The sequence below is a fragment of the Bactrocera oleae genome, chromosome 6 (assembly GCF_042242935.1).
Source record: "Bactrocera oleae isolate idBacOlea1 chromosome 6, idBacOlea1, whole genome shotgun sequence".
Taxonomy (NCBI): Eukaryota; Metazoa; Arthropoda; class Insecta; order Diptera; family Tephritidae; genus Bactrocera; species Bactrocera oleae.
Genome location: NC_091540.1, coordinates 46,985,584 through 47,010,243, shown reverse-complemented (window position 1 = coordinate 47,010,243; position 24,660 = coordinate 46,985,584). Strand labels below are relative to the sequence as shown.

The window sequence follows — 24,660 nt, the reverse complement described above, 5'->3', positions numbered from 1 at the left end:
TTGTTAAGAATCTCATGCATACATATGCATTTATACAACGAAGATCTATGCCATGCAGCTGTTGGCCTGTGGCACGCCGGAAATTCGGCACGCACTCGCCTCACCCACACACGCTAAACAATTGTACCGGCTTCACGTTTGTTGCAAGTAAAGTGAATGACTTCTGCTTGCCGCACTGCTAAATTGTTTTCACAATATGATTCTTCTTCTTATTGTATTCAAAGTATTTTTAGAACTTTCTGTAAAACAATCGAAATTATTTGTATATAACGGTATTTGGCTAACAGTGCTATTGAAAGCGTTCTATAGCATTCGAAAGTCAATTCGTTTTGAAAGTTTAAAGCATTAAACTAGTGGCTAAGAATATATACCGAAATCGGTTCTTTTTCTTTACATTGAGAACGGTGTAGCTTTAAAGTTATTACTCGTCACGAAATGTATCTCAAATCATAAGAGAAGAACCCAGAGTATTGCCGAGTCGATAAGATAAAATTTGGTCCGATTACGTAGAGCCGACTGTCGTCGTGTGGTGTGAACGGAGCACTCACTATTTGCCGGTGCACAGCTAAGCAAGAAAGTGTCTAAATTGGAAACAAAATAGAAAACTGGATAAGTTATCTGATAAAATTATTTATCTAATGATTTGTTTCTAACTTTAAAAGTGGTGCCGAAAGTGTGAACCATGTTACAATTGAATCCAAAGGTCGTGACACGGCTTCGATACTCTTGATTCCACACAACATAAGCTTCCAGCGATTTCAATTTATTCACCAATATAAGAAAGAAACTGTTAGAGAAATAATTTCCATGCAAAAAAAGTTTCGACTTACACACCTTTAGAACAAAGATAATTTCTTCGGATAAAAAAATTAAAAATTATTTTTCAGGGACAAGAAGGCATTGCGAAGCTTTGCTCAATCTAATGGGGAAACTAAAAAAGTATTTTTGGAATTCAGGTGAATATAATGACAAAGAAACAAGTATTTTTATACCCACTTGTGGCCGTCGTTTGAAAAGAAAGATGAAAATCTCTGAAAGAGTTATAGGCTATGCTAAAAATCAAGTTTGAGAAGTGTTTCGACGATTGGAAGAAGCGCTGGCATAAGTGCATAATATCTAATGGGGACGACCTATTTTGAAGGCGACATCATTAATGCAGACGAATTAATAAATATTTTTTTCAAAAAAAACAAAGACTACCGTTATATTTTGAACACACCTCAATGCCCACAAATGACTTCCATTTTCCCACTTTTTAAACTTTCAAAGGCTCCCACGTAGATGTTAATTATAAATTTTGAATTAATAATTGCGAGGTAAAAAACTTCCTCCTGCAATTTCGAAAATTTTTCCCTTCCAAAACATTTTGTATTATCTAAAAAAAAATTGTGATATGTTATGATATAAAAATAAGTTTTGCAAATATATGTACATACATAAGAGAAATTAATAGTGTGAGTCGAAAATGAATAATGCATAAGTCACCTGTCATACGGCCTACACCAGCTTATCGGTGTTGCCAATCAAAGGCGCTTGCTTTATTTAAACAGCCGGAGGCGAATAGGTGCCGTTGAGCTTTGCGGAAATCCATTGTTGTCAGTTTTTGTTTATTTTTTTAAGGTAACGTATTTTGTTTATTTTTCGCTGGAAAACTTTATAATTTTAAAAGGTTTAAATACAAAGGAGCATACATAGTATGTCTGGTATGTGTTTAGGTACCTGTATTATTTTATTTACTTTCCATTTAACGTTACTGATATAATTATTGAAAGGCAGAGCTTGTAATCAATGCAAAAGCAATGCTTCATTGCACTTACAAATTTATTCATTTCAAAGCATTAAGCCACTGAAAAACCCGCATAAATAAAAGTTTGTTGACTTAAAAGTCAAAATGTTTTATCCAAAAATATTTAAGCATGAAATTTGTTGAAAAATAGCTTCTAATTTGTTGTGAAATTTATTTTTTTTTAACTATTCATCAATATCTTTTTTGGTATATTCATAGCATGGTGGTATGATTTATTTCAGGCTCGAAGCAGTTTGATACAGGATTTTAAGTCCTTTGCTTGTGTTTGTGAGTCTTCCTGGTTTCGTAAGAACTAAGAATCACAGGCATTCAGTTTTTTATATTGTGGACCGCTACAACCGAAAATAATAAACGATAAGTATTGCTTGTCTACCTAAAATATATGCATACTATATTAAAATTGTCACACACAAATAAATAAATTCGTATTTTTGTTGCAAATGACAGCCTAAAGCAAGGTGCATTTATTTATTGTCGGAAATTGATCGCCTAAAATAAAATAAAATACGTACATGCAAACTCACATTGACGTCTCAGAGGTAAAGAATTTTATGCACATCTTCATGAATATGTTTACAAACATTAGGGTGGTAAAATTATAGCAATGATAGTTTGAAATAAAAACAATAATAAACTTATTACTAATAAAGATTTTATTTTTAAAACAATTTTTATTTCCTTTAATTACTTGTAAAGTACATTTAACACAAATTACCACGTGACTTCATTAACCATAATGATTATTATAATAATTTTATATATTATAATTTTGAAAACGATTGGGCCTAAAATATAAAGAAATATAAACTATTGTCGTATAGTTTTAACTATTCATTTTTATTTTAAATTAACTTATTTTAACCTGAAAGACAGTTGTCATATAATATTAGTATTGCTCGTACTTAAAAACTGACAATTTCTGTTAATGAATATTTATGAGTATGAATTTGTTACGTTCATTCACTGGACTGTGAGGAACTCATATGAATTTACACGAAAGTTTGTTTTGGTAAATTCACTGCACTAAGGAAATTTTTTCGGACCACTCTAATAAAGTAACTATGCAGTTTTGATTATGCACCAGTATGATTGATGATTTTTATGTACATATACATACACATTTAATTATGCAATTTGTATTCGTTCTTTTTCCCATTTTCAAAATTTTGATAACGAATAACTAAATAAATGACTACAAATGGTTAATCAATTTCCTGTTTGCTTGACTAATACAAACATTACATCACTTCCATTATAGGAGGACTAAGTTATTGTTTTCGGTTCTTCTTTTTTTGAAGAAATTAATGAAAATATTAATTAAACAATATTCAATAATAATTCCAACAATAAGTCTACAAGAATATATAACAAAACAAAATAGTCGGTCAAAACTTCATTTCAAATTTTATATTTTTCAAAAAGTTTTAAAAACACTATCTTTACCAATTAAACTTACCAATAAAATAAATATATATTATCAGTAAAAATTATATATTTATAAAAATTAAGATTATTGTACTCATTTTCTGTAATTTGTCACGGACAACTCTCTGACAACTAATTGAGGGATTATACACAGTTTGACCAGACAAGACTCATAGAAACGTGACTAAATAGTAGAACTCAGTACCACTTATTCTTTGATAGAAAGTATTAAAGATACTTTTATTACTCACCAAAAATTAAAGAAAAAAGTTAATTGCTTATTTACATATGTAATTTGTAACTTTAAAATCGTGATTAATATTTTATTAAAAATTCAAACTTTGTGAAATGAATTTCTCAATAGAAAATAATTACTAATATTGAATTAAGAAAACTACTGAACAACTTCAGATATAAATTTTTAGACTTTACTTTGTCATGACAGTTTAACACACTACACACTCGTATAACGGCGTTCAACCCTGACTATATAAATTTCTATCAAGCCGCATCTGCTCAAGCAAATTGAATTCATATGTTAACATAAATTATTGCTTTGCTAAATATATTCACATTTACAATCAAATGTACAAGTTTTTTGAATATTAATTAATATGAAATTTTCATTTGAAAGCTTCAAGAATTTGCATGGAAATAAATACAAACTGAGGTAGTGCCAAGTTCGGGTGCAACCGAGCATTTTATACTCTTGCAACTTGCAAGATTGCAATAATTTGGACCTTGCTCAGGTATACTCGAAAGCATATTTTATAAAAATATGATTCCCGACATATTTGTCATAAGGCTTGTTAAAAAAGCGAAAATCATTGTAAATGAAAGTAGGATAATTCGTATATCTGGTATAAAACCAACGGGAAGTTTTTTATATTAGATATATGAGGTGCAAGGGATTTATTGAACCGATTTTACTATATGTGGCAATACCACATACCACCTTTTTCACCTACAATTAGGCGGCGCCAGACCCATCGATGTTGACCCCGGTTCCGATAAAGCCCTCTCATACCATCTCGAGTGTAAAATTTAATGTCTCTGGCGTATTTATTTATTGCGCTTTTAGTATTTTTTAACAGTACTGTTATAAGGGAAGTGGGCGGGGTCGATAGTAGTGATTAAAGTAATTGTCCGGAGCTAATTTGATTATTATAATTAAACTCCTTAGAGGACGGGGCTACGCCCATTTTTACACAATTTTTAACCCACAGGTGCCTCTTGCTCTGCGATCCCCTGTGCCTGTAGCAACATGTTGCCAGAGTATAATTATATGTATGCATCTGTATAACAGTTACTCATGTTCAAGTTGAACGCATTTTATATGAAAATATCCGTATTATTTATATTTGCTACTACTTTTGATATGCTTAAGAAAATATTACAATATATATAAGTGGGGTGCATTTAAAGGGTTTCAAAAGCCTGGCTTTCCAGTTTTTATTTCATTGCAAAGTGCTCAGCAACCTGTTATGTTCTATTTAAATGATTGTTTACACAAACTATTAAGCCATATTAAAGAGCCAGTGATTACATATTATCATACAAGTAAATGCGTTCTATATAAAGAATTGATGGCGCTTACATTTTTCTACCGACGAATAAAATATCATTACATGCATACATAAATTTTTGCAATAAAACTGTCTCCATGACATTTTTATGTGTTATGAATTATAAAATCGATGCAGCTGAATTGTTTTAACTCTGGAAAAATATCGTAGATTAATTTAAATGCAAAAATAAATGGAGATAAGTGAGATACTTAATGACGTGACTAAACAGAAACTGACGGATTTACAAACTGAGCTCCGAGAAGCCACGAACAAACGTTATTAGAAACACTTATCTCTTTGAATTAGGGTTTTGGAAGTGGGCCCAGAATCTGAGTTCTGGTAGAACGTGGTTCCCAACTTACTTTTAGTTAACTGAAATAAGAGGTATTGTAAATTTAAAGTTATGTAAAACGTGCGATTTAGCCATATCCATCTGTCTGTCTGTATATACGCGTAACAACTGAGGGACTAGTTTTTGAGATATCGATCTGAAAATCTGCACACGTTCTTGTCGAAATCGCTACAGTATATCACTGCCATATAAAGTGAAAAATTAAAATCAAGTTTTTGTATAGAATATTCTCCAAATCTATTGTTCAGATCAGATCATTATAGCATATAGGTGCCATTCAAACTAAACTTAAGTTAACGTTTTCTCTTATTTCATATGACGTTTTTCGAGTATAGTATTACGTTCACATTACCTTTATGAAAGAAGAATTAGTAGCTGGGGGCTAATCTAAAAAATACAGTGGATGGGACGGAATTCAGTAAACCAGTTCTTGGCCGTAGAATATGCTGGGACCAGTGGCGGATCCACGGTGTTTTGGGTGTCAAAATCGCCCCAAAAATCGAAGAATGATAGTTAGTAATAATAAAAGATTGAATAAAAATGTATATAGTTAATAGATCAATTCATAGCATCCGCTACTATCACAAAATCAGAGCGTTGAAAATAATTTTAATTCAAATTCATAAAAGTCTAAGAAGTAGCATCAATTTTAACAAGTAAGAAAGAGTTCGGGGGTTCATTTCATACTCTTGCAACTCGCTAGAATAAAATCCAAGGAAATAGCTTTAGATGTCGGCAAAACTTCACATAAAAAATGTTGCGAAAGAATTCAACACTCAATATTCGACAAATTCAGGAATGCATTACGATCAAGTTTGGTATTTTGTTAAGTTATATTATAGGTCACATACTCTTTTTTATAATTATATTAGAAAGTTCGAAAATATTTCTATAAGGTATATGAGGGCTAAGGAAAATATATATATCTCACACATTGACCGATATTTTCGGTGGAAACTCAGCCATAGGCTCTGGGGTCCACAATTCTGGTATCTGGGTGCTTAAAAAGTTGTGGTCCGATTTTTAAACCTGAGATGGCATATCTTAAAAACAATATTCGTGCAAAATTTGTACTCATATATATTTATTGGTGATTGATTTGTATACTGTAAAGTGAAAATATCACATGGAATTTAAACTTCGCACTGCAATATGAGAATGTAAAAATTGTCTTATATGTTAAATTGGGTTGAAATTGGTGGAGTAGGTCCGGAGATATGTGATTTCGTCTAAATGTGCGCGCGGCCATCGTCCAATTTTGGCATCTGCTCCTATAAAGTCACTCACTCGATTTGTATACATTAACCCTATTAGAGACCACGCCCACTTTTTAAACATTTTCAAACCACAGGTGCCCCTCGTTATTGCGATTCGTTGTACCAATTTACAGTTTTGTATTTTAATTTTCGGCTAAGTTATGTGGGCGTGTTTACGTCCATCAACGAACTCGTCCTCCCCTTTTTGTCAAGGAGCACGTGTATCAAGTTTCTTAAAAAACAATCAAGCCGTAGCTTTTGTGAAGCGATTGGTATTTTTTGCCATCAGAAAACATTTTTTTCAGAAAGCAAATTCACTTTTTTTCCAGAGCAAACAAAGATAGCAGCATTTTGAAATATTAGCGTAGAAAATACTTCGTCTTCCAAAACATTTTTTCATTATTCTATCAATATGGAATGTTTTTAGAGCCCTAAGGTTTACTTTAAGCCAAAAACAATGAGATTTTGAAATTTCAGGACTGGACTAACCCTTCAACGAATAACTATCAAAAAGAAATTAGAATATCAAATAATTATTTCAGTAATAAATTAATGTGTGAGTCTACATATGAATACAATTGCAAGCACATTTAGATACATATAATTTGTTTCACATCTGCTGTCTTTTCGACTGAACTTATTGTTCTTTTACTTACTCATGTATTTGTTTATTTTCTTCCCATTGCAGGTTAATTATACATTAATAGAGGCAACAACACGAAACGCAGGCGCAAACAACTGCAACGACAATAGCATTAAGAGAGCACGAACAATGCACATGCCCACACACACACGCTTACACTGCAACAATATTACCATTTGAAGAAATAAACAACAACGCGAGTGGCAACTGAGACTGCGACGCGGCAGAGGCAATAAATCAGTGACAACAACGGCAAAATGTTGACTGTAGTTTATCAACAACAGCAGCAACAACAACAAGGGCCGATAACAACATACAACAACTTTATAGAAACTAAAGCACAAGACGAACATAAACGACGTCTCGCCACACGGCTGCTGCCAAAGAAACGCTAAGCACCGCACCGGCAAACAAAGTGAACTTAATACAAAAGTGTAAACAAAAATACAAATTACAACAATACAAACAACAGCTAAGCCAATATACACGTATACGGCGCTTTGACAGCAACAACAACAACAACAACAGAAGTTGCTTGCATATGTGAATACATCACTAAGCGTTATTGTTGCTATTGTAAAGTGCAGATCTTTACATTTTTTTTTGCTGGATCAAAGCACATTGCTAGAACAGCGCTGCACTGTAAGCGTAAGAGTAAGCTAAAAGCAACCGAATACTTGGAGCTGGTTAATTGTTGCACGTCTTAGTGAACACTTTGAAGTGCAGCAACAAGCAGCAGCGACACACCGTACGCGCTGAGGTGTTTACACAAGTGATAGCTGCAATAACTTAAGCATTAGCAACAAAGCAACAACAACAACGAAGCATATATACAAGAGTTGGATAAAATAGTAGAACGTAGTGGCAACTCACAATTAAATTGTGCGGCGAAAGAACTATTGAACACTGTGCTGAGTGGAGAGAAGTAAACAGGTACACCAAAAGCAACAACAACAGCAAGAACGCCAGCGATTGCTAACTACAAATCGTCAGCGGTCCATTTTGTGGGCCGACCATGCTGATTGAGTGTCACAAATAGCAGAAGAACGCAGCGCAAAGCAAAAGGCAGAAGGCAAAAAGTTGCGTCCATCCGCATAGCTACTTAAAACAAACCCGTGTAGGCCTGTTGTCAACTATAATTGCAGAGCTAAGAATTTTCGCGTTTAGTTTTTGTGTTGCCATGCGAAGTGAAACGGCGCACAGCGAAATAGTTGCAAATAGAATAGCATTACGTAGCGTAGCATAGTGCAGCGACACATACAGACTTACATAAAAGCATACGTATATATGTACTTATATGCATTTTTACTTATATAGGCGAGTCCACATACATATGTATTTATATTGCATTTAGTTTAATCTTACTGCAATTAGAGACAAGAACAGAAGCGGTGTAATTTTTTTTTTGTTTTTGACTTCTTTCATTCGATATTTTCGCTTTACGAAAGCGCTAAATACATGCACAGACGCATTTGCCTACATTTTAGAGTTGCGGCGACAAAGCATTGGCGGACAATAATCCACACAGTACAAACGGAATTCACAGCGCAACGACGTACATACAAAACTCTGCATAACAACAACAGCAACAGGAATCGAATAAAAAGTTGCAATTGAAACGCAACAGACAAGCAGCATTTTTCATAGCTAACGGCAGCCACCAGCGCCTGGGAATAAAAAGCACTTCATTTAGAACAGCAAACGGGTGTTTTTGTATGTTGTTTTTACGTTTTTTTTTGTAGCCGGTAGATTGCATGCAAAAAAGCAAAAGAAACTGCAGGGAAAAATAACCAACGCTCGCTGAGTGGCGACAAACTGAAAAGAATTCGCCGAGCGTGACTGTAAAGTGTGGAAGCATTAAAGCAAAACGGCGGATCAGTTTGCCAGTAACAAAAACAGCAAAAAATCATAACAACAATAGCGCACGTTTGCAACAATAGCATGCGCTAACGGTAAAGCAGCCATTTGCCTAATGAAGCATTAGATCGAGCAGTAACTGCAAGAGTTTAAAGCAAAAACAGCAACAAAATTCAAACAGCGCTTACAAGCGCAACATTAGGAAAAGCATACCAAACAAAAACAACAAAGGCAACAATGAACAGTGCAACGCATTCACCAACAGCAGCTTCGCCGTCAGCGGCGCGACGTCCCAGCGTGACTGCCAATGGCCTTGAGTTAACCACAACGCCTCCAGTAGCGCCCGCGCGACACATGCGCCCCTTGCCCGCACAACGCGCCGGCAGTGGCTGTGTCAGCGGCAATGATAGCAGTTCATCGACAACCACCTCCTCGCCACCGCAATATAGTGAGGACTTACGGCGGGCCAACATGCCCACCACATTGGACTTACTACCACGTCAAGGTAGCGTCTCATCGACTAAAACCTGTGAAATCGATTTGGGCGATGAGGAGCGTGACACTTTTTCGCCTGTAAGCACCGCTACAAACAGCAGCGCGGACGAATGTGCTGACGGCAGTAGTCCCAGTGATGGGGCTATGCTTGCTGCAGGTGGCGGCGTTGATAACGTTGGCAGCGCGGCTGCGCGTACGATCAACAATGGCGGCGGCGCATATGATAATAAAGCCTACGATAGTGTACATTTGACTACAGCATCACCAACGCCAGCCGCGCGCTTGAAGGTGTCCAATGGCAGTGGTGGTGGTGGTGTTGCTGCTGCAACTGGTGGCGGTATTCATTCTACATCGAAGGAGGAGAAGCAGCGACAGAATGAGGAAATTGTTATTATGGAAACGTCGTCAATTTCTTCAGAAACTGGCTCATGGGAATCTGTGTTTCCACACGCTAACAGTATTGCCACAGGTAGCGTGGTGTCAACAGCCGCAGCGAGCGTACCCATTGCTGGCGTTAGCACAACAGCTGTTGGCAAAGTGGCTGAAGTAAACTTTCCTGCTTTTAGTACAGAATTTTCTCATGGTGAAAATACACTGCCGACAGCACCCTTTGAGCTGCCGAGGGAGCGCGATAAATGCGGCGCAGCAGAGCTGCAAGTTAATTTACTTAAAGAACCTGATATCGCACCCTACCTACGGGAGCGCACGTACTCGACAGGAGCGTCTGTAACTGCAGATACCAGCTCTTTATTCACTGGCATCAGTACACATTCGCTGTTGCGTGATCTTGAAAGACGTGATAATCCAATGGATTCTTCCGGGCATAGCGCTTGTTTCATTGACGCATCATCGCTGCGTGACGAAGATGAAGTGCTATTCTTCCCAAGTCTGGATGGACAGCAGTCCAATGAGGATGCTAAGGATATTGAAGAGCATGTGGAAGAGCCAACGAAAGCGGTTGGTGGAGAAGATGAAGATTCACCTACTAAAAAACTTGAATCATTCCATAAAGCATTTGCCAAGTGTAAAGTGAAATCTAAAGACTTGCCTGAAACTGCAGAAACGTTTGATACGTCAAAGTCAAGTTCCAGTTCAAATTCTGGTGCAGATTCGCCTCAGAAACAAATTTCGGTTGCCTCTGCCACTTCCACAAATAATCTCTCGGACGAGGAAAAACTATGGAAACGTGAACACGAAAATCAAAAGCCGCCACTGAATATCGAAGTCAAGGATGCTGCTGGTAAGGCTCAACAACTTGCTACTCAGCAAGAAGATGCCACTGAGGCCTCGGTTTCCTTAGTCGCTGATGCTGATTCCTCGGACTCCTCGGAAATCGTTAAGTTGCGCCGTGAACAAGAACATAAGCCACGACCATATATTTTTCAGCACAATATGCAACAATTTAGTATTCATCCGTTGGCGGTGAGCCCTAAATTTTCGGTGCACGGCACGACAGGTACCAACATCTCACATTCAACTACAGTTAATGCTGCACACAATGATCTCAGCTACACAACCGACTACTCTTCATCCAGTCCTGCTCCGAGCTTAGTTTGGTCCGAACACGAGCACCGTCCTAGTCTAAGCGGTCGTCCACATGTCGATGACTATGATGGACACGCTCATAAGGCATTTACTCACCCGGACACACCGCATAACTCAATAGCACACATAGAGAATGTCTCAAGCAACAACTCTTCCATACATCGCGACTATACAATGTCTTCTTCATTATCTCACCAACGCGATTCCGGCGCATATTGCAGCGATGCCACAGACTCACCAGTACCAATGCCGCGCACGCCAAAACGTTCCAAGTTCGACGAATCAAATCCCATTATTTCGGGTGGGGCCTCAATTAAAGATTTTGCGCCCAAACAATGTGAAAGCCCACCTGTGCATCGGCGTTTAGAGTCGTGCCCAATCGTCTCGGGTGGCTTTGCCTCGTTGGATTTTGAACCAACACGTCCGCTGGGTGATGATGATGAGGATCAAGTAGAGTTGCGTTCGAGACCAAAGACACGTAAAACTATACCTGGTATTGCGTCATGGGTTGTCGATATGAGCGATTGTCGTTCGGAGCGTCGTAAAAGCACCAGCTCAACTTCGAGTATGGAAGCATCTACAGGTAAATTTCGGGAACGTTCCGACTCGACAAGTTCGCATAAGAGCGGTTGCGGCTTTTATGTTTCTTTAGATAATATGGATAATAAGCCTAATACCGATGATCTCAATAAAAAACCAATGAAGCCGCAAATGAGTAAGTCGTACACGGCACCGAAACCGGCCGGCTTCTTTGTAAATCTCTCGAAGAGCGAATATGCAACGGCCGATGAAGTAAAACCTAAAGAGGTGAAGCCAGAGGATCCATTGACTGCAGATAAGAAAAATATATTTAGTATGTTTATAGATATAGGAGAGAGCAAGAAGCCAATTGGCACACCAAGAAAGGAGCCATTTAGTTTAGTGCAACGTTTATCTAGTTCGCAGGCTGCTCAAAGACGCACTGACGATGTGATGCGTTCAAGCGCAAGCTCGACGGAAACATTAATGGCAAAAAGCAGTAGTTTAAAGATGAATGCAGACAATGAAATATGTGGGGAGAGTAAGTCACTAGACTATAAATGCAACCTTGAACCACCCATCACAGTTGCGGCTATACGACGACTATCACAACAGCAGCGCGCTCAAAGCGACGCAACAAAGCGCCATTCGTGGGGAACTAATCCATCAAAAGAAGGTGTCACATGTGATTACAAACGCTCCATTAGTCTTACAGCAAATGGCGATTCAAAGGATAAAGGTGGTAATGGATTAATGAGTATCATAGATAAAATACCGTTAATATCGAAAGCGTCATCTCTGTCGGTGGACAGCTCGTTGTCGCCTTTCGACGAATACACCGGTTCCAAGTCTGAATTAAGCACATATTCCAACAATTCAGCACGTAACTCTGTGTCGGGTGGTGAACGTGATGATGAAGTTTTCCTCGCTGGCACTGGTGCCGCTAACGGTGGACGCGTCAAAAAACGACGCCGCGATGTACAAATCAATGAAACATTTGACAAAAGTAGTTTGGCTTCCATAACAGACGGTGTGCTGTCAAAAGATTTGTCTCCAGCCTCGACAACGGATACTGAAGACTTAACTTTCCAGCAGGATGAGGAACTGGCAATACGTGAGGCTGCACTGCAACAGCTGCAACAACAGGCGCCCTCAAATCGCTCATCGGCTATTATTATGGAAACCATAATTGAGGCCAAAGAAACCTCTTCGCCTAAGAAAAATGCCTCCGGTCACACCATGGAGACCCTACATGCAACCATAGAAAAACAAAAAATGCTGCTCGAAACGGTGAATGAACATGGGGAAGTTGAAAAAAGTACATTTGTGAAGTTATCCGATATGGATAAACCTGCAAAGTTCGAACTACACTCGCCCGAGTCAATGAGTAAGAGTGTGGGTAATCATCGTCAAATCAATCGGCTATTTCGTGATGATTCGAAAACGCGGCCTCATTCATGGACTATGACACGTTCTCAAGGCAATAGTTTCCTCAGTATAACTAATTCGGTTGAGAACTTGCGCAGTTTATCGCGTCTCTTCCCGAATTTTTCGAAAGAATTCTCAAACTCTTTGCCGAACGACATTATCTGTGATCAAATGGACTACATACAGACAGATATCAGCGGCGATTCGAGTCTAGCTTCGAGTATCAGTCGTTCCGGCATGGATGAGTCTTCCATATCGTGCCGTCAACCACGCAGATTGGGTGAGGATTTGTTGAAAATGTTCCTGCAAGAGATTGCCACAGACATGATCGTTGAAGTGCATGGCCGCCGCATCAAGGCGCACAAATGCATTCTACGCTCCCGCTGTCAGTATTTTGCGGCTATGTTAGCTGGTAGCGGTGCGCAGAGTGTAGTCTCACTACAGGGTTATTCCTTCTCGGCAGTACATTTTGCTTTGTGTCACATTTATTCCGGCGCTTCGCATCCACCCGACGGTATTAGTTTAATGGAGTTAGCTGCTTTAGCTGATCTCCTTGGCTTAGAGGGGCTGAAGGAAGTTACTGCGCACGCCTTGAAGACGAACTATTGTCACAATTTTCATAAGCCCTGTTCGGGTTGTATCGATGGCATACTGCAGGTCTTACCTGTCGCATTAACTCACTCGTTAGATGATTTGTATCGCAAGTGTTTGCGTTGGACTTGTCGCCACTATATGAAAGTATGGCCAACACGTCAATTTGCTCAGCTGCCAGCAGACATATTGGGGCGATGTCGACAGCAAATAGTTGCTTACATGGTAAGTTTATCTCGCAACATGTTGCTACAGAGTATAATAGTTTTATTTTATTGTATTTGCTTGTAACTCTAAATTAAAGGATTGCTTTAAAGATAACAGTAATGAGATTTTTTAAGAGTTATAAATAGAAATTGAAGATGAATAAAATTGCAAGCCTTTGAGATCTCATCTTACTTTTTGGTTAGCAAAAATTACTTCAGAGTTCCGCATTTGGATTCTAAGTCATTGAGAAACAGTCAGTTATTGATCGCTATCCTCAAGACGGGTTAGTAATTTTTCTTGTTCAATCTTGGATTTTTCATTAAATATATGAAAAAATGTTTTCCAAGTTGACAATCCTTGGCCGAATAATACTATGGGAAAGATATTAAGATTCAGTAAATTGGCTTGGAACCTTTTCCAACGATCATGTAAATATTAATAGTACCGAATGTTTTATCCTCCACTAAATTAATTGACTCATTGACTTTCCATTAAACCTTATAAGTTCCAAGCCAACTACGAACAGCAAATGGGTTTTATAAATCATTCGAACCAAATTTAAATTAACCCATATCTACATAGAAATTCGGTCCCATTGCCTATGTGTTTTAATCTACGAAACCTTGATATATTATCATTGCGAAATTGTGTATTTGCAACTGAATAGAGCGGAATTTAATAAAATTCGCACAGCCTCTTATCTTTACGGCTTGTTGAGTATAGATGAACCTTATAAGAACGACCACTCCACTACCATAGCTATAGAGATAACGAATTGGCATGAGTGTGTGCCCACCTCTCGACAAATGCGTGAAGCGAACAATGATTTTCATTGTATGAGGCCTTCTGAGTATATGATATACCTACATGCAAGAGATCAGTGATCGTTGATAAAAGACAAATTATTAATTAGCCGTATCAGTTAAGCTACTACTTATACTATATATTTTGTATTTCTGTTTTAAAAATTTATCACATTCCCCTTATCGCTTTTTTCTGTACACAATACTACGCCGCAGACTTCGGAGAGCGTATTGGACACAGTCCTCGATTGTGATAACTTGCTGACACAGTTGGCGACCTACCGTTGGGGTGGTATTTGTGAGAGTCTTGTACGTGATATATTGGACGCCGCCTATACCTACATTGCCGATCACTTTGCCAGCCTGATAGCGAGTGACTCTTTCTTATCGCTCGGCCACGATCGTAGCTGTCACATACCACGTCTAGAGAGTGTTCTACTGCGCACAGCATCGTCGCTCACACCAGATCAGGCATGTCGCAGTTATCAGCGTGTGACACGCCTCAACACTGTGTTGCAGGCGAAAGTCATACAAATGCCGGCGAATCTCGGTGAATTGGCTAAGGAATTGCAGGGCTTGCAAGACGAAGACTTAGATTGGGATGCTGAGTACATACGTTTAGTGAGCGCCATACTGTCCGCAGTGGAGCAATGTCTCATTCGACAGTGTTCGCGAGCTATGCGTGTGACTGCTTGGCAACGTATGGATCTCGATTTGCGTAAAAAGATACAGACATTGGCGCGACTTACCGAACCAATGGATCTGAAGCGCAGCAAACCAGTGTCCAAAGCGTTCACGTTTAGTGGCAGCACACGCAACCAAGACCTGTATCAGGTAAAGTTGGCAATACAGGCGCATTCGAAGCGCGCCATGGCACAGGATACCCAACTGTATAAGGCAACGCAGACTCAAGAGGCGGGTAATGTGCAGACCACCGAGCGCGGTGTGCAGGCCAACAACGATATACGTGAAGGCACAAGTAAGTACTAAAAATTCAAGTATAAATGTTTTATCAAGTTTTTCATAACTATATGACATATATTTTCACAGGTAAAATTCTTAAATCGAACACCCGTGTCCATGTGCCTCAAGCGCTTCGCGCTAGCTCACAGAGTGCCACAACTTCCGAACGCAACAGTTTAAACACACATCGTCGCACTCAATCCGAAGCGCCAATGCATATAAATAAAGTCACCACAACCGCACCAGCGTTGCCACCAAAACCTATAAACGCCGAAGTAAAAAGCGACACGAGCAAGAAAATAGCAGCACGTCTGTCTGACGTGCGTCCACGCTACCTAGAGCCACGCAAAGTGCACGCGCCAACAGGTTTTGGCAACGGTCCAGTGCGTAGCGCCACAAGTTCCAGTATACCAGCCACCACCAAAGGTAAAGGCCGTCAGATCTCATCTAGCGATAGTTCGCGTACTTCCAGTCCAGCCGCGCGTAAAACCGCGAACCAAATCGGGCGCAAATCCATTAATATGTCACTAGACAGTTTGGCGTCACCATCGCGCCGTGGCCGTACCATGCGTATTAAGGCCACCGACAATGCCGACCGTTTTTCGGATCGTGGTGGTGATTCGCTCGGCGATAGCATGAAAAGTTCTGTGATGACAAATAAAGCGATATCGCAGGAATCACTTTCAAGCATAAATAAGCTGTCGCGTTCGAATCCGATCATTGGTAACAGCGTCAAACAGTCGGCAGCTGTCGGTAGTAAGTCGCAAAACGGCAAGATGTCTAATGGAATTGTGAAGACGAATCGTGCTGCAAGCATCGGCACCAAACCGCCAAAGCATTTGCAGCAGCAAAATATAAAATCAACCGGTTCGAGCCCCTCTTCGGTGACAACAACCAAGTCAGCCGCCAGTCGCCTCTCATCCGTATCATCTACACACTCATCGCGCGATATGTTTAAAAATCGTTCGATATCAATGCCGGGTCAACCAGCGTCACAGAGCGCAGCTGGTAGTCAACAAACATTGGGAAGTGGCCCGCGTCATAGTTTTTTATCTGCTAAATCACGTGAGATTCTCGCTAAGCGCGCGGAGAAAAACAAATTACAACAGCAACAACTACAACAAACCGCCAATAGCTCCGGTGATGAACGGAGCAATACGAACGCCGTCCCTGCACCCACCAATAACCAACAAGAAAAGCAACAACAACATCCGCACACCGGTCCAATACGTTCCGCCTCACACACATCCGTCACAACGACGTCAAATGCTAATTATACGCGCAATTCGCTTCCATCGAATATACCGACACGACGCCCCAACTCGTTGCAACTAAAGAAAACAACAAATAATCACATAGTTAGCAATAAAAATAATAATACTGTTAATCAAATGACACATTTGAATAATAAAAACAAAATCATTAACGCCACCAATGGTGTGTTGAAGGCAGCGCATGCGGTCAAGCAGAAAATCGAATTATTCATCGATACGTCCACGTCAGCGGCTGGCCGCGGTGAGAAGTCAACGCCGCCACCAACTCAAAAAAATATCGACCAACAACAGAAACCGACACGTGTCGAAACGAAATTGGAGCGTTCGAGTACGTTTTGCAAGGAGTCCTCCGATATGAACATCAATGAATTGCAGATTATTGAGTAGAGAGAGTAAACTTAATGCGACTTGGCGAGAGCTCAACCGCAAATGAGGTGGGGTATGGAGTTTTTTAATGTTTATATTTTTTATTCTCTTACATTGGCATACCTCATTCAATAATGTTAACAGTATATATAAGTTTCCTGATCCCCTACCGTGATAGTTTTCGAGATACATATCTGTGTATTTATTTTAACGCTGCATTTCGAAAATATTAACGCTGACAGCACCTAAACTTAGCCAATGTTTACTTTTCATTTAATATAACCGCTATTACGGTTCAAAACTCGACTAAGTTGAATTTAATTGTAATAACTCAACCTTAAGACTACTAAACTCTTTTTTAGCATTGCGATTTTCAGCTAACTTTAGTTGAAGTTCTTTTGATGTTATCAGCATTAAAAACTGACACTTTTGCAGATAATTTAACAGCTTTAGTTTTGAAACGAAAAAAGTTGCAAGGTGATAACAACTGAACTTTTGACAGGTTGAGTTGTTATCGATAATGTTGAATTGAAAATTTTCAACTGCAGTCAATTCGAGTTGTAAACGGTAATACAGGCAATAATTTCGAATTTTTTCACTTATTTCAACCAATTTTTTATTTAATTTAATAATTTTTAGCTAAAGTAAATTATTATTTGAATTTTTTAAATATTGACTTAGTTTCTATTCTAAACTATATCTTATATTTATTTTTTACAGTTTACCATCATAAGAACAAGATAATAATTATGCAATATTACCTTCCTGGAGGCTGGCAATGCAAGGAACAGCTCTACGAACGCTTTGATCAAAACAACTACTCTAGTCAATAACAATGGAACATTGCTAGCTATGAAAGACAAATAAAAAGGCGGTATATATAGATATTTTGAATAATATATATACAATACTTATACGTAGTTGTCAATAAGCTAAAATTTGCGAAAACCTGGACATAACAGCAACATTAATCAAAAATGGCCGAAAGTCATTAAAAACCTAAAAACCATGCAGTAGATACATGCAACAACAATTATTCGTATAATGGCATACCTATCACAAATCTACATACACTAGCTGCATATACAGAATTGTAGTTGATTGCGAAGCGAAAATTGTTATTTCAAGAACAAATATATATGAAATTTAGTAGTGTTTGTTACCGCAAAATAATCCTCCTCCACAAGGTCCATAAAGTATAGACAAACGTTATACCTAAATAACGCCAGCTGTGTGCACAGCGGTTAACAAGGTATTATATAAAGATGAAGGAAATTTAATAATAATTACTTGAAATTTTCAAAAGTGAATTTAAAACAGGTTCGAACTATCGATGCTAAGGTTTTAGAGGTGTAGTTGAAAGGTAGACTTTCGTGATATTATTTACAATGCAATGCTTCGTTTCTTTTTTGCAGAAAGTGCAAGCAAACATATACATATATGTATATGAGCATGCATAATTGTGAGTGTGCTTTAGGATTTTTAACTTTTGAATTTGAATTCGCACCAGCGAGCCTTCGACCAAAAATAAATATTTAATCATTGCTTATACGCGTGCAATAATTTTTTTTTGTTTTCTGTTTGCTTGTGCCACGAAAGTAAAAGATCGCTTAAAGCGAATCGAAAACCCTTCCGCCCCATTCAACAAATTTATATTTTTTGTATTTAGGATATGTGCAAAATGTCAGCAAGAAGCTGTTTTGTGCTATACCATTTGAAATGATTTTATATTTAAATAGAAATGCACTTAACTCCATACACAAGCGATAAAATACATATATTTTTGCCAACATTGATCTTCAATTACTTCGAATGCGCTATTTTGCTTTTGCTTTTATACGCATTATATTTATATTGAATTGTATGTGTATATTTTTTGTATTATTTGGTTTACTTGCTTCATTATTAGCTATGAAATGCATTAGGTTATACACTTTCCAATATACATACTCGTAAGTGTATATTAGCTTATTAAAATCTTATATAATATTCGTAAGCTCAACATACATTTTTACACGAATACTGCGAAAAGGACTTAATTTTATAAAATGCAGCATGAAATTTTAGTTTTAAGTAACTCTACTATACATACAAACATACATATATACATTTTTGAGTTTCTAAATTTATGCTTTGACATTTTCTTTTGAAAGTTTGCCAGTTGATTCAATGTTGAATCTACATAAATGAATATAATTGGTCTATTGGCTGGCTGCATGTTAGCGAATATAGAAATTCACAAATTTAAAAGTGTGTACGTTACTTGTATTATGCTATAAAATATACATTAATATTAAAATTAAAAAAAAAATGGAATAAAATGTTTTTGCTTTTTCAAAAAAATACAAATATTGCAAGAAACCCAAGAAATGTATTAATAAAACATTAATATAACAAATTCAGTAATAAATTTCGTTTTTATTTACATTTTTTTATGATTGTTTAAAACTAGACACTTGTAAGTATATAGAAATATGAATGAAGTACCAAAATTAAAAATGGGTAATTTCAACTCAATTCGACTAAGCACAGATATTATCCGTTGCTTAAAAAAGAATATATTTCATAGAACAATTATTTTTTGGAAAGTTGGGTTGAAATATGGAAACAATTCGCACACCAAACGCCAAAGAGTCACAACTGAAAACTTTTCAAAATCGATTTTTTACGTATAGAAAATTACAGTTTGTTCTATTTTTCTATTGATTGCGTTGTTGTTGTTGTTGTAGCTTTGTAGTAGAGTTGAAAGTCGTTGGCCGGAATAAAACCGGGTCCGTTCCGGTTAGGAAGACCCGACTGTCTTGGGAACAGAATTGCGTCGTTTGCTCTGCTTGCTCAATACCAAATAAACATTCCTCTTTGTAGTAGTATTGCTACTTTTGAAATAAATCGTAAATTTTTAGCTGTGTTCTGCGAAGTTTTGTCCCTTTATCTGAAAAAAGTGAGTTATTCATCTACATTATTTGAAATGTGTCACATTTGATGAAATAGTTGTGATTGGCGCACTGTTATTCGATATCTAAATTTCTCTGTTAAACTAAAAAATCGATATTTTGACACTCTTAAATAAGGTGCTCTACTTTATGGACGACGCTTTGACATAAAATTTTAATATTTTCTAGAGGAACAGTATTTTGCTTCTAATTATATATGTTCGACACGTTTTGCACACCTGTTGCGCCTACGTGTACTTCTGAAATTTTTCCCAACGGAACTTCAACACTCATTCTTTTTCTACAAACTGACCTATGACCAAAAATATACAATAATAAGAAATCAAATTTTGAGTATATTATATTATTTCCATAATATGTCTTCAAATTACTTGCTAAAATTACAACTAGCTTATAAATAAGTCAATATAAGATTTGTTAGAAAGCTTTGAGGCAATAAAATAATTCGAAATTACGTTTCGAAAACTTATTCTAGAAAAAATTAAAAATCAGATCAAATTCAATGTCACTGCTTTTCCTGGGGCTAGGATACTTCGAAAAGTCTGCAGAAGTTTAATGGAACGCAAGAACTTTGTGTAAACATGTCTTCCAGACTTAAGATACATACTCCCATTATTTGTTAAACGATTTGGAAAGTGAGAGCTTTACTTCCTCGCGGCGCCACCACTCAAATAAGCTCGCTGTTATTGTTTCCGTGACTCCAGATTCGATTGCACCCAGGCGTTGAACACATTGCGGCAGTGTATGACGACGCACTCATTGCTGCAATACTCATCTTCCCAATCGGGATTTATGATAGCGCGTTTATTACAATTCTCTCGTGTACATTTCTGAACAGCACCCGCTTCACTAAGCATTTGAATTTGTGGCTGCGGAGGATCGTTCGCTGCACTATTTACTTCCGCAGTTGGTGTTGCTGGCTGCATCTGTGCAGCACTAACGTTCGTTTCACTGTTGATGACAACATTATTGGCAACGGTATTGTTCATGCTACCGTCTGTGTTGTAGCGGGATATTGTGAAAACAGCCGGTTTGGTTTGTAAAGCTGGCGTCGGTGTAGCATTTACATTAGCTGCTAATTGTTGCTGCTGTTCATCCAGTTGTTCACGATAGAAACGCATTTGTTTCATATATTCCGCCTGCGCTGCTTCATGCTTTTTGCTGTAAACATTTTTATGGCTCACATCTAATGCTTCCCACATAGATGACACGATACGCGACAGCTCTTGAAAAGTACAGTTGGGATTTTGTTGTTTTATTGCGCTAACAGTATCACGGAAGAATAGTCCATATGCTGACAGCGGTTTAGCGGGCTCATTGGCATCCGTAGCAGTTGGCGCTAACTGCTTACGTGCAGCGAGTGTTGCTGTAGGTGTATTTTGCGCGTTTTTCGTTGGAGATACCGCATAAGCGGTATTTGCGAAAGATTCGTCATTAGCACTGTGGTACTCATCCAGAGACACATCCATGCTACGAATTCTTTTTGTCTATAAGTAGAAGAAATGTATGATTCAATGAAATACTTAATTAATAATTCAAAAACATTTTTTAAACAAAAGGAAAGAATTTGAAATGATTACTATTTTGAAACACTCAAAACTTACTAAAAGCTTCTTCATCTGTTCCTTAAAAAAATTAAATAATTTCTTTACGAATGTCTTGCAGCTAATCAAAGTAAAGTTAAACTCAATGTGGCGGCCGAAGCTCGGTGAATAAAAAAAGACAAACTGATTTGCGATAACGCGCGCTCTCATGGATATAATCGTCATGTGGTTTTGAATCCCGAGACGACAATATCGGAAACATTTATTACAAGTATTAGAGAATGCACATATATCAAAAAACCACGTCAACGATTATATCAATTGTATACGCAGGGGCCCTATGTGCCTCTCATCAAAAATGCCTTTCATACCACTGTACAGAGCACAATGTACGCTTCATTGATTTTCAGCTTCATTTGATTGTCCATCAATCAGCCGGGCACTTTGTTCGTCGGTTATTTTTACACAAACAAATTCTAATCCAATTGTGTAGTATTTTTTCCTTAATTATAATCTTAGTTCAATTTAAATTACCGATTTATAAACGTTTTTTTAATTTACCCTTTATAAAACTCGCTACTACAGCAATTTGGGATTATAATTGTTTCCAAAAAAAAAATAAATGTTGCTCTTTCAGTCTTTCGGTCTCTGCTTTCCATGGTATATAAAATATTTTCACATTTTATAAAAAAAAATATATAGTTACACTTACATTAATATGCTGTTGATGAATTAATCCTTCTTCCTGATGTTGTTGATTAATAACGCTATTGGGGGCGGTGTAAGTTTCCGGTCCACCTTGAACCTTACTTATAGTTTCGCAATCCGTTTCGTTGTCTGGCAAATCGAATATTACCTCGTCTCCGAATGATGGTGTATGGAACTGCGCATTCATTCTCACACGCCTTGCGTCGATTTTGGTTGCTATGTTAATTGTTTATTTATTAACAAGCAACAAACTATAAAAAATGAAACAAAGTTGAAAAAGCTACTTTTTTATTGATCTCTTAAGGTTTGATGAATATGGGAAATGTCAATATGACACTCACAATGCTAGCGTTACCAGTCTGTTCAATATAGTTTTTAAGCACCGAAAGTTACCACCAAACACAAATTTCTTGTTGTGATGTTAAAATATAATTAACGTTACGTCTACCGTACTAACGCATTGACTTCATAACTTACCCAGGTCAAATCACTGAGTTCTTAATTAAAAGTTCGTACAAATTCCTTTCTATAAATTAACTCACTGAACAATAATTTCGCAAACAATCACTAACACAATATAATAACGTTATATAATTCTCTTATATATTATATACATATACTAGTTTTCAACGAGAACTCGCATGCTATAAGTGTTTTAAACAACTGTGGCTCTATTACAGCAGTCTATGACTTTTAAATATTATATCCTCAGCTTTCTCTCTCTCTCTCTCTCTCTCTCTCATATTCTTTCTCTATGGAACATTCAGGTATATCGATAACTTTCTTTTATCCCACATACGTATTTATATTTTCGGTACAAAGAAAAGAATAAATATATATTATTAGTATTATATTTTGATTTTATTATGGTTCAAAGTATTCGTTTAGTTCAGATATATCTATTATCTCTATAATATTTGCTCGCTTGTTTAAATCACAGTATATACGTCTTCAAACAATATGGCGAATGGAACATGCCGTTAATTAGTTTTAACTTGGTTAATTTGCAGCTATGTGGCATCACCTTATATTATTTACGTTCGACGTAACTTGTTAACCTATGTTAAAAAAATTAACCCATTGTGGAACTTGAGTTTTTTAGACGTCCATATATATATATTTATTCTAACTGTTGAAATACTCAGCAAACCGCAACTACAAATACTGGAAAAAATTTTCTAGAATAATACACATATACTACAAATAATAGTGATATATGCAAAAGTTTGCACTTGCTCTTTCCTCGTGTTAAGCGGCCAGTGAGAGAAAGAGACAACCATGAAAACATGAAGACAAGATTACGTTATTTACTGTTACTTTTTTCGGTTTAGGCTTTGAACAAAGATTACAAAAACCAAATTGAGCGGTGACGTCATAAGCAATATAGATCTGTTTTCGTTTCTATGTTGCCTCCATTCATTTTATAGTTTAAGAAGTCACGATTGTTTTCATGATTCATGGAAGCAGGTATCTATAGAGCTGTTTCTCTATTTTGCTAACAAAACAGCAAAAATTTCTTTTTAAAAAAAACTTCGTTGTCTGGATGCAAATAATGGAAGCATGTTATTTAACAACATTTCATTTAGAATCTAGCGGAGAGCGGATGGACGACATTTTCGTGGGAACTATCAACTTCAAAGGGTAACTCGAGTAGTATTTAAGGCCGTGATTTTAGATATTTCATTGCGCGAGAATACATATATACACATAAGTACGTCGTATTCATTTTAGGGCTATTGATGTGAAAGATATGAAAATATATAATAGGTTAGGATAGTTGTGTCAATTTGGCCTTAAAAAACGAATACCTACACTTGAATATAAATCTTTAGCGCACTTTGGTAATTAATTTATGATAACTGAGTATTGCAAAACGTCATCCTGAAGGCATTAGGTCAGTGTAGAGCCCACAATTTGTAATTTATTTTTGGTGTACGAAGGTAGATTGTTTCTGACGACGCACCTAGGCCTATTGTTCTATAGTCCAAACTTCTTCTATCTCTTGACAACTTTTAAAATATTTATTGTATGCTGTTCACAGTCTGCTAGCATGCCTGCCAATTAATAGTCGGTTGTCTGTTTGTTGCGCAAGTTAGAGAATGACTTATCTACAACATGCTTGCGTATTAAATACCATAAATTTATCTAATTATAGGTTGGAGCCTATTCAGTCTAGTTCATCCGCTTCACAGTTACGAGGAATATTACTATGTCCTAAAACTCATTGCAGGTTTATCGTGAAATGGGATGTTAGATCCACATTCGTTCACTATATTTGATGAAATTTTAAGCGAATTTAGGGATTTCAAATCCGCTTGGCTATCTGTATTTATGTATAAAAATAATTCTTGCTTC

The 24,660-nt window shown here is 37.2% G+C and overlaps 2 protein-coding genes across 4 annotated transcripts in view; one reads left to right on the top strand and one right to left on the bottom strand.

The window, feature by feature from the left end:
* The window catches only part of LOC106618487 (uncharacterized), an 86,403-nt gene extending 66,894 nt beyond the window's left edge, over nucleotides 1-19,509 (top strand). The window contains exons 3-6 of one of the 2 annotated variants that reach the window (XR_001330755.3): nucleotides 7,097-13,711; nucleotides 14,713-15,475; nucleotides 15,547-17,172; nucleotides 17,820-19,509. Coding sequence is in view for 1 of the 2 variants with exons in the window: in XM_014236270.3 (XP_014091745.2) it covers nucleotides 9,146-13,711; nucleotides 14,713-15,475; nucleotides 15,547-17,120 (6,903 nt within the window). In the remaining variant the exon portion in view is untranslated. The remainder of the gene's footprint in view (nucleotides 1-7,096; nucleotides 13,712-14,712; nucleotides 15,476-15,546; nucleotides 17,173-17,819) is intronic. The other variant, XM_014236270.3, reaches the window with a different exon arrangement.
* An 871-nt stretch (nucleotides 19,510-20,380) lies between these two features.
* Nucleotides 20,381-22,940, bottom strand: LOC106618469 (TOX high mobility group box family member 3). Of its 2 annotated transcripts, none has more exons than XM_036372111.2 (3): nucleotides 22,783-22,940; nucleotides 22,310-22,556; nucleotides 20,381-21,540 (listed from the first exon to the last, which is right to left on the bottom strand). In XM_036372111.2, the coding sequence occupies exons 2-3, from the start codon at nucleotides 22,490-22,492 to the stop codon at nucleotides 20,737-20,739; spliced, it is 987 nt and encodes a 328-aa protein (XP_036228004.2). In that variant the 5' UTR covers nucleotides 22,493-22,556; nucleotides 22,783-22,940; the 3' UTR covers nucleotides 20,381-20,736. The 2 variants fall into 2 exon arrangements, with proteins under 2 accessions (XP_036228004.2, XP_014091712.2); XM_014236237.3 differs by lacking the exon at nucleotides 22,783-22,940 and adding an exon at nucleotides 22,647-22,665.
* Between the last annotated feature and the right edge of the window lie 1,720 nt (nucleotides 22,941-24,660).